Source organism: Equus asinus, chromosome 14 (assembly GCF_041296235.1).
Source record: "Equus asinus isolate D_3611 breed Donkey chromosome 14, EquAss-T2T_v2, whole genome shotgun sequence".
Lineage (NCBI taxonomy): Eukaryota > Metazoa > Chordata > Mammalia > Perissodactyla > Equidae > Equus > Equus asinus.
The window spans coordinates 29,921,234-29,932,029 of record NC_091803.1 but is presented as its reverse complement, the minus strand read 5'-3'; the positions used below and the strand labels follow the sequence as shown (position 1 = coordinate 29,932,029).

Genomic DNA, 10,796 nt, shown 5'->3' with positions numbered 1-10,796 from the left:
CTCTCATCCTTCAGGTCTCGGGGTTGCCCCCCCACCTTATCCCAGCCGCCTTCCACCCTGACGCCCTCTTTGTCCCTCGCACTAACGTCTGACACCATCTCCTCTTGGTTTATCTGCTGATTCTCCCTCCCTCCTTTTCCCACTGCCGGCTTTCTTCCCGCCGCGTCCCCAGTGTGAACAGCACGGCACATGGGAAGGACAGACGCTCACTGAAGCAAGAAGGATGAAAACAGCCTTCTTTCATTTCACAGTATTTATTAATTCCATTTTTAAGATCAGATCACTTAAAAAAATCATCTGAAAATCCCTCTTATAAATAATAAACCTCTAATTTACAAGGGTTTTTTTGATTATAATACGAAGCAAGTCTTTTTGAAATAAACTGCCCACTCCTGGGCGGGTTTGAGAGCGATTCTATTCTGGAGAGTTGCTGTGAGCCAGTGCCCCAGCCCTGACCCCCTCTCAGCAGCTGCGCGGCAGGTCAGTAGTCCACGCTCCGCATGGCGGCCACCGTGGCAGCGAGGCGGCGGGGCAGGCCTTTGCTGACCTGCCTATAATCCTCCGGTTTGGCCTTCAGGAGCGTCACGATGTTCTGGAGGGTGCGGGAGGGCTGCAGGCCCAGGGCGTCCATCACGTTGATCAGGTAGTCTGCGGGAGTGGGGAGCAGAGACACGCTCGACAGGCTCAGCACCAAGCGGGACAGAGCCCCAGGAGCCCTCCCCTGAGTAAGCAGCAGAGACCGGCCCCCAACCCCCAAATGCTGGTGCCTGCGCTGCTCTCAGAGTGGGGCTTTCCAAGAGGGGCAAACCTGACGGTGCACTGGCCGGAGTCCAGGAACACTAATGGAATACGCAAGCGGCTGACGTCACTGCCAGCCCCACCACCCACCACACTCAGCTCTCCAGATGGACAGCCGCCCTTGCCTGAAGCTCTACACGGGGGATTCCTGGGTCCCCAGCGCTGCCCCCAAGGTGCCAGGAGACACATGAGCTTTTCTGAGCAGCTACCAAAGGCTTCCCAGCAGAATGCCCCCAGCGAAGACAAGTGGTGGCCTGGTACATACAGTGCAGGCTCCCCCACTTCCCGGCTAACTCCCTGGGGTACTAGTTAAATACAGATTCTGGAGCCCAGCCCAGACCAAGTAGAGAATCTCAAAGAGAGGGTCCAAGGTGTCTGTCCTAAAAAGCAGCCCCACGATTCTAACCAGCAGGCAACCTGGGGTGACACTGGCAGAATGGAGAAGAGGAAAACCACGTTTCCAAGGTCGGGGTGACCTCGGGGAAGTCCTCCAACCTATCGAGTCCCTGCTTCCACCTGGTGCTGCAGCATTGTTAAGAGGATGGAATGGGACAAGGCCAGGACAGCCCCTGAGGCGCTGTAGGTGATCAATAAATGGTGTTGCCTTTCCTTCCTTCCTCCTTCCTGGGCGGGGACAGCCCAACCCGAAGGGAAGCATTCCACAGTGCCCTCTGTTCCTCCTCTTCCAGCTCTAAGCACTGGAGCAGGCCCCACCCAGCGGGTCCCTCCCAACTTTCTGATCACTGCCCAGGTTAATCTCTTCTCCCTGACTGGATGGGAGTTCCACGCCTGGCCTGTATTTTCCCTTGTGTCTGCTTCTGGAGACCCAGCTCAAGGCAGAGCCCATAGAGGGTGCTTCCCTCTGGCTGACTCATGTCCAGCTCATGTGAGCTGCATCCCAGGAAAGGCACCACCAGTCAGTCAGGCACCTATCTCCTGCACGAGTTTACCCGTAAAACTGAGCTCCATGCGACTGTCAGCCAGGAGCTGCAAAGGTAGCCCCTGGTCTACCATGACAGTTTCTGTTTGGCCAGCACAGTGGTTTTGGTTTTATTTTAACATTTAATGCGAACATCTTGGAGGTGGCCACACATTGCCACAGACCTCACCACTCTATCGTGTTACACTTTGAGCTTCATGCATTAGCCTTTTTTCTTCCTGGCCCCTAACCACACTCCCTTCCAGTGCAAGCCCAATAAGCACAGGGCTGTCTACTTCTCTGTTGTATCCCATCTCCCAGCACTACGGCTGGCACACAGCAGATGCTCAATCAATGCCGCATGAGGAATGATGCATATGGAGGGGGAGCTTAACAGGGTTAGGGAGAAATCACGTGGACAGTTGAAATCCACAGGCAATCTCCAAATCTCACTTCACTCACTAGTTCCGGCTGGTTCTCTCCTCAACGCTCCTGCCTGTACCAACAGGGACCACCAATGAGCACCTGAATCTCCCTACCTCTCTTCTCTGAACACTGTGCCCAGTGAGATGACGAAAAGCTGGCTGCTCCCTGCTGAGAGCTGACCATGGAATGAGCACAGCTCAGGAAATCAGGCAGCTGGATTCTAGGCCTGGCTCCATCCCTGACTGCTCTGGGCCCCGGAGGAAAGCACCTCACTCCTGTGCCTTCTTCAGCAAAACAAGAGGCTGGCTTGGCCCTGTGGTCACCCAGGCCAAAGCTCTGGCTGGGTCCCCAGGGAGCCGATCTGTGAGGTTGCTAGCACCCTCTCCCCTGACCACCCCAAGAGCTGCCTCGGGTGAAGTCAACAGAATGATACCCAGAGGCTGGGGAGCCTCCCCAGCCACCTGCCCACAGCACCCCCACCCTCAGAGCACCACCAGGCAGTGGCGACCTCAGTGATGGTGCCATCAGGAGCAGGTGGGCACGCTCCTCTCTGACCTGGGTGGGGGGCAGGTATTCTAGATGGCCTCGTTATGCAGCTGCCCCACGCCTGTTTCCTTATCAGCATGATGGAGGCCAGGGCACCGACCTCACAGGGGAGTTCTGAAGATTGCATCAGGTGATGGGTACGAGCGCTTAGCTCAGCGCCTGGCATGCCTGGTGCACAGTAAGAGCTTAATCAATGTTAGTTCAGGTGATTATTATATAAATGGGCAGAAGGCAAGGCAGGGCAAAGCAGCATACACGAGACTGCGTCACTCACTTCAACTCAGCTCACTGAAGCTCCCCTAAGGGTTCCAGCCTCGGCAGCCTATCGGAATCCCCCAGGACATTTTCAAAATATAGATGTCTGGGCTTCAACCCAGACTTATTAAGTCAGAATCTCGGGGTGCGGGGGTTGCTGGAGAATCTGCATTTTTAACAAGCATCATAGCCAAACCCAGAGTTGAAAGTAAGAGGAAACCTGGGATGAGATCCCTGGAGGGTAGGGGAACCGACAGATGCAATGGCCAGAGCCATCCCTCCCGCCGCCTGTCCCTGGGGACCCACCAATGTCAGTGGCCAGCTGCTTGGTGGAGTGTGGCGTCAGCTCGGGGATCTGGAGGATCACGTCACAGTAGGTCTGCATCGTGGCTCTGGCGATCGAGCCCAGCCAGTTGTCAGCCATGTTGTCCAGCTCGGGCAATTCATCCCCTGGAAAGAGAAAGAGCGTCACCACAGAAACAGAACCTGCTCAGGAAAAACCCATCACCAACAGCTTTTACGGAGACCTGCTGGGTGACCTGGCCCACAGCATCTGCTATGTGCGCAAACCTGCCAGGGAGCTCACGGTCTCGGTGGGAAACACAGGAAAGAGAAAACAAGTTCATCTTAGGTCAACTGGTACTGACTAAGGACAGCGAGGATTCCGAAAAGGAAGCAATCAGCTGAAGCAGAACAACCTGCGTCCCCAAAGGCTGGGGATGGAATGCGGCCATGCAGGCCAGGAGGATTTCTGCAGACAGAGTAAGAGGGAGGGTAGGAGGGGGACCCAGTGAGAGGAGAGCCCCACACGAAAAGTGAGAAGGTGGGAGGTTGGCACAGCCTCCCAGGAGACAGACAGCAACGGTCAAGACACAGGCAGCACAGCAGAAGTGAGACCTGGGTTCGAGGCCAACACTACCGCCAGTGGGCTAAGTTGACCTAACCTCCCAGGGCCTGTTTTCTTCATCGGTGAAACAGGGACAGCAACAGTCCCAGCTTACATGGCTGCTGTGGGAATTACACGAGGCCCCAGGCACAGGGCCAGCCACACACTTAGTGCTATACACACAGTAGCTGTTAGTGATGGAATGATCATGGGGAGGAAGAGAGTATGTATAGGGAGCAGCGGGAAACAGCGATGAGGGCATAGCCCTGGTCATGGAGGGTACCCCAAGCATCATGTGGACCCCAGGCAGTAAGAGACAGGCTACAACTGCAGGTGCCCAGCAAGGTTATGACATGACAAGCCCTGGAGGGACAGCCAGTCAGTCTGTGCGAGGTGAAGGAGAGGATGGGGCAGCCATCCAGGCAAAGGAGAGGCGGGCCTGGTCTCTAAGGGAAAGGGGGAGACACCTCAGGGCAGAAATGGAAAGAAGGGACAAAATGAGCCACATTAAAAAACAAGTATGGGAACAAGCAGTGAAAAATAATACATTTAGGAGAAGATAAGCAAAATGCTACCACTACTGCCTCCACTAATAATAATACAGAATATCAAGTTACATGTCAAATTCCATCTGCATAGAGTGGAGCCTGAAGGGCACCTGCGAAATGGAAATAGCAATGCATTCAATGGTGGGATGTGGTGATTTATTCTTTTAAAATTGTGATCTTGTTTTGTATCTAGCATCTATATGACAAATACAAACTGTCCTGTTTTTTAATTAAAAAACAAAACAGGACAAACATAAATGAGTGCAAAGATAACAGTGTGTAATCTCGGGTTTCCACTTTGGAAAATGACTGCTGGACCAGTGTGCGCGTGGCCAGAAACGCAGCTTGGCAGGGAGGCTGGTTTAGGGGTGAAGCTCCTTCCCACCGACTTTGACCTGATGGTAGAACAGCCAGAAAGGGCTGAACACACAGGCCACAGCACCAACTCCCTAGATTCGACAGCTCTCAGATAGAAACGAACCAGAGAAGGAGGCTGCTGCCTCGGGAGACACTCCGGGTCGGGGGAAGAGGCGCCCACACTGGACAGAGGGTGGCAGGCAGTCATTTGTTAACTGCATGAGTCCCATTTGCCGAGGCCCTGCTGTGTCCGGTGCTGCCCTGGGTGCTGGTGCTGGGTGGCCCTGCCCTTAACGCCCTCTCCAGCCGGGGGAGTCAGAAGGCCCTCAACACGGCAACGCCAGGGCTGCAGTAAGGGCGCGGTCCAAGACAGACGGGAGCCCAGAATCAGGAGCAAATAGCCGCGCTTTGCCTGGACAGATGGGCCATTTGCCAAACACATGCGGAAAAAGAGCTTTCCGGGCAGAGAACACAAAAATCATCTTTAAAGAGTGCTCACGACAGACGAGAGCACATGTGAGATGTTCCCACTCACGAAGAAGCATGTGTACATGTGGGCCTGCAGAGAAAGGCGCGTGGGGAATGAGCGTCTCACATGTCTCCAGGGGCTACCTCACGGCAGATTTTTAATTAGGAATTTTTTTAATTTTAACAAGTTAAAAATTCCTTCTGAGTGGCTGAAATGTGAGCCTGTGGAGGCAGAGGAGTGAGGGAAAGGGAGGAGATGAGGCTCGAACATTCTGGGCAGGAGTGAGAAGGGCCTCCAGGGCCAGGCCAGGGAGGGGCTGGATAGTATCCCATAGGTTCTAGGGGGCCACCGGAGGTTTTTAAGCAGGCTGGGAATCATCAGCCAGAGGGTGAGGACAAGAGCCAGGAAATGTAAGCAAAACAGACAAAATGCAGGAGAGAGAAGAAATCTCCAGAAGGCAGGGTGTTGAAAGGCCAGGCAGACAAAGTGCTGGGCTCAGCAACATTTGAGCTTCTCTTTGATTTTGGGAATGGTCTGGCCACAAGCACTTTCAAGTCATTTGAAGGTGGCCTCTTCCTGAGCCGCACTTCCCACAGGGCTGGCCCTTCCCGAGTGCCCACGATGCAACAGCAGCTCATCAGAGAGGCCGCACCTGCCCACCAGACGACCCATCCAGAGCCTGAACACCCAAACCAGTAGCTGCCCCCTCTGCCAGTAATCCAGGCCTCAGAGAGTGCGGGAGCATCCACAGGGCCCAGCACTCACCCGGGCAGCACTTCCCTCCTCAACCCAGAATCACAGCTCCAGCTGCTGGCCACCTCTGAGCAGACCTCCCGCCCCTCTGCAGCCCAAACTTGGTAACTTACTAAGGAAGAGGACCAAGACGAGCACAGAGATTCAAGTCTTCCTGCCAGGGCCTCTGCCATAACCCACTGTGTGTGTGTGACCCTTGGATACACCACTTCAAAATTCCCAAGTTCACCTCCCTCGTGGGGAAAAAGACTCAGAAAGACTTTTAAATCTCCCTTCTACTTATCATATTGTTGAGAAAATGCCATTTATCTAAGCCAAAAAGCTACTGGCTGTTCACTATCTGGTTCTTAAAACTTGCATTATTAAAATGCCAGAAATCCTTAGATTTTATACAGGCGTTCACTGTATGATTCTTTCCAATTTTCTGTATAGTTGAAAATTTTTGCAATAAAATGTTGAGGAAAAAAAAATACCCAGATTGGCTTGTTGTGGTGGTGGTTGTTAACGTTTTCAACCATTGTTACAATTTTACTTTATGGCTGGAGTCTTTTCCTTCTTAACAATGCCCAACCCAGTGCCTAGCACACAGTAAACAGTTAATAAACAGTTCTTAAGTGAACGAATGAATGAGTACAAACAATTACATGCTCACTAAATCTGTATACATTATTTGTAGTGGGACAATAAAACATTATGTTCTTCCTGGTGTGATGCAACAGACAGCAGACAGAGCACCACAGTTTTCTTGCCAAAGAATTTGAACCTGATTTTAATCCTTATCAATAAGAGATACATAATGCAGTATATATGGGTGAAATAACATGATGCCTGACATCTGACGTAAATACTCTAGCAAAAAACGTGAGGGAAATATATGAAACAAGAAGCCATTCCTGAAGTTGGATGATGAGTGTCTGGGGCTTTGTTGTACTGTCTCATTACTTTTGCATGTGCATGTGAAAACTTCTATGAAAAAACGTTTTCTAAATTTTTTACATTTAAAAAGTATATTAGCAAATAGATGAAAATAAAAATCACTTATATAACCTCATAGCCCTTCAATAATTACTATCAACATTTTGGTATACATATATTTTTTACACACAATAGAGAAATATATTCTTATAAAAAACTTTTGGAAAATACAGAAATACAGAGAGTAAAAAGTAAATCTCTTTCACACTTTTCCTCCCACAACCTGCCCAGGGGGGCCACTGAGACCAGTTTGGTGCGTATCCTTCCACACCTGTTTTCCATGCTTTCACATGCATGCATACATGTAGAAATACACAGGGTTGAGTTTTTTCAAAATGTAAGTAATATTATATGTGTTATTTGGCTTCTTGCTTTTTTGTTTTAATAATATTTTTCAAAATCTCACCTGAAAGTCCAAAAAGAAAAGTTCTACCTCTTTTCTTCTAAAGAAAATTTTTACATTATGGATACATCTCAATATACTTCCCTATTGCCCATGTAATAGACATTCCGGTTGTTTCTCATTGTTCGTCATTACAGACAACTCTGCAATGAAGCTCCTCATATGCACCTCTGTGGGCACATAAACATGGATTTCTCTAGAATGGACATCTAGAAGAGGCACTGCTGGGTCAAAAAGGGTGGGTTTACTTTGACCCTTGATAGAGACAGTCCCCCAGACAGCCTTTGTCAATTTATTCTCTCATTGACAGAGTCTGAACTGTGGTTTTCTTCTTTGTTTACATCATGAGACTTATCATACATACGGAAGAACGTATAAAAACCATCACATGGGTTTTAGAGAACAACTATAAAGCCAATGCCATTGCAAACACCTCTCTGGTAAGAAAAAGGCCACTGCCAGTACCCGCAAGCTCCCACACGCCCCTCAAGCACAGCAGGCAGCCGGCCGTCAGCTAGACCCCAGGGAACCCTCTCCCGCCCTGCTCTGCAGCCTCTCTCCTCCCTGAGCATGCCTTCCAGCTCTGGCTGTATGGATTCTTTTCGTCGTATTTCTTTTACCCAATAATGTGACTGTGAGAATCATCCATGTCATGTGTAGTTGTAGCTCATGCATTTTTAAGATTGCACACTATTTCATTGCATGGCTGTATCATAATGTAGGTATCCATTTTGCTGTTGCTGGACATTCGGGTTGCCAGTAGATTGGGGCTATTACCAAGTCACCATGAATATCCTTATAGATGTCTATGTATATGTATATGGAAGAGATTCTAGGGCCAAAGGGTATGCACAATGTCACTTTTACTGGAAAATGCCAAACTGTTTCCAAAGTGGATATACCAATTTACAGCGGTGGATGAAAGTTCTCTAGTCTTTTCTTCTTGCATTTATATGCACAGCAGTTTCTTAAATAGACTCACACCGTATATACTATTTTATATCTATTCTTCACACTTAAATGCTTAGAATATCTGTATAAGTCACCAAATATTCTTTTATAATATCATTTCAATGGATGTACATTAAATTAAAACCACATGTACATTTCACTACATGGATGTACCCAAATTTTTTAACCAATCTCTACAGTTTTACATTTGTTTTTCTCTTCAGTGTTTCACTTTTATAAACAATGCTAGGATGAACATTCATAGAGTTACACTCACGGTTATTTTATTAGCATAGTTATCTAGCAGTAGAATTCCTGATCTAAAAGGGCATGCACCTTTCTAAGGTCTTTGCTGGGATGTTAAACAGCCCTCCAGACGTTCTAACTGTACAATTTAAACCGTTCTCCCCCGTCTTGCCAATATTAAGTGTAAACACTTTAAAATATATATATGCATATATAGTCAATTTAATAGGTTATAAAATGGTATATCCTACTTGCACTTGCAGCTATTTGAGGATATTGAAGTTAAACATTTCTTCCTATGTTTTTAGGTTATTTGAATGCCTTCATGTTCTTTACTTATTTTTCTGTGGGGTACTCATCGTTTTCCTACTGATTTGTAAGAAACTTTTATAAAATGAGGATATTAACCATCATTAATCATATATTTTGCTATTTTTTCCAGTTTATCACTTACCTTTCAATTTCTTTTACAGTTTCTACCTGTTTCATTTCAAAAAGTCTTCCCTTCCCTACCCTTAAGATAAATTTATATTCACTCATATTTTAGCTTACTTCACATTTTAAATAGAATTATTTTTTTCAAAAATTATATGAGTCCTTAATGTTCACAATCCCATGAAACTTATGGAGGTTTTATTCATATTATTTCACAAACGATTTATGGAAATTCAACAACAATGCCTAATCTCTATGGGATAAAAAGCTTGATTATTGATTCAATCAAACATACTGATTATCCTGAATAATTCCTCTTTTATCCTCTTTAGTTTTCCTTTTTGATGTGTCAAAGTCTAAAAGAGAGGTACAAGATTTTCTCAATACTAACGTGGTTTTGTCAAATTCTCATTCTATGTCTGACTGTTTCTTCTTTATATATTTCAGCACTGTTTTATTTGACACACAGCGTTCCTGACTACTATAGGCTCACTGTGGAATTCACCTTTTACCAACATAAAGAATCACTTTGATCCCATTTATCATCTTTCGGTTTTAGTCAACTTCATCTAATAGCAACGCAGTCATCTGCTTTCTTTTTATTTGCTTTTACATAGGATGTCTTTTAGCATCTCTTTATCTTTAACCTGTTGACCTGATTTTATTTTCTGTGTGGTACCCTCTCTTGAGCTACTGAATCTTTTATATACCAAGTGATTTTTTTCTGTTTGATCAATCTTACAGAGGGAAGCCTATAATGCCCAATATTGGGAATAAGATGATTTTTGATCAGAGTATGGGGTCCCTGTTCAAATCTCTCAGGCCCAGATATTGAGAAAAAGGAAAAGTTTTAATGTATTATATTTTTACCTTGTCAATTTAGAGACCCAGGAGCCTTGGGGAGTTGGGAGCAAGCTACAGCCAGAGGCATCTGGAGAAGAAATGTTACCTCTGTGCTGAAGAGCTGATGTCTGTCCTAACAAGGAAAACGGCTCTTATGAGGTGCCACTTTACTTGGCATGTGGCCCACATAGCAAGAACACGCTCAGTGGGACCCTTGCCCTGTGACCTCGCTTCCACCACCACCGAGTGCTTATGACCCGGGGCCCACTTGCTCCTGCCTCCCCAGCTGAGGGGCACTGGTGGAGCTCACCGAAGGGCGCTCTGCATAGGGTGAGACAAAGTCAGGACGGCTCTTTACTTAATGCACCATCCCGCAGAAGCTCCTCAGAGGGTGAGATAAGGGAACTCCAATCCTCCTAGTCTGGAGATGTGTGTGCTGAGGGTAAGGCGCTAAACTGAGCACGGCATGCATGGCGAGTCATAAGCCCTTTCCCGCAGGTCTCTCTCACCTTGCTCCGGAGGAAATGGCAGTTTTCCGGCGTGCAATGCTAGCTCTAAGGCAGAGTCCTCCTGCGTCACAAACGGCTCGAGATTCAGGGGGAGGGACATGATATACTGCCCGATCTGAAACAAAAGAAAGTGCTTTCAGCCTGGCATGGATGTGTACAGGTAATTATGTCGTGCAGTACATCCGTGTGAAGGCAAATGGCGGACAGACAAAACTACGAGACCTGGGGCAACCCAAGTCCGATCTTCCCAGTGTGTAGTAGGACTGTTACGGCAACAGCTTACAAACCAATGGCAGTTTGCGTGGAGATCACAGAGTCATCCTTCTCACTAACGGCCTCAGCATTTCCGGAATGCATTCAACGCCAGCTCTACCCCAAATGAGGTAATAGATACCGAAGTGCTTTGTAAAATTTAAAGCTTTGTGTAAATATCAGTTATTATCACTGTTCATAGACAAAAAACCAGTAAGCTGCTAA

At 47.6% G+C, this 10,796-nt stretch overlaps 1 protein-coding gene across 2 annotated transcripts in view; it reads right to left on the bottom strand.

Annotated features, from left to right (window-relative positions):
* Positions 1-235: 235 nt before the first annotated feature.
* Positions 236-10,796, bottom strand: part of COG7 (component of oligomeric golgi complex 7) — an 81,785-nt gene continuing 71,224 nt past the window's right edge. For both annotated transcript variants that reach the window (XM_070484683.1, XM_070484684.1), the window contains 3 exons: positions 10,320-10,434; positions 3,251-3,394; positions 236-648 (listed from right to left, as the gene is read on the bottom strand). In XM_070484683.1, coding sequence (XP_070340784.1) covers positions 482-648; positions 3,251-3,394; positions 10,320-10,434 — 426 coding nt within the window. In that variant the 3' untranslated portion in view covers positions 236-481. The remainder of the gene's footprint in view (positions 649-3,250; positions 3,395-10,319; positions 10,435-10,796) is intronic.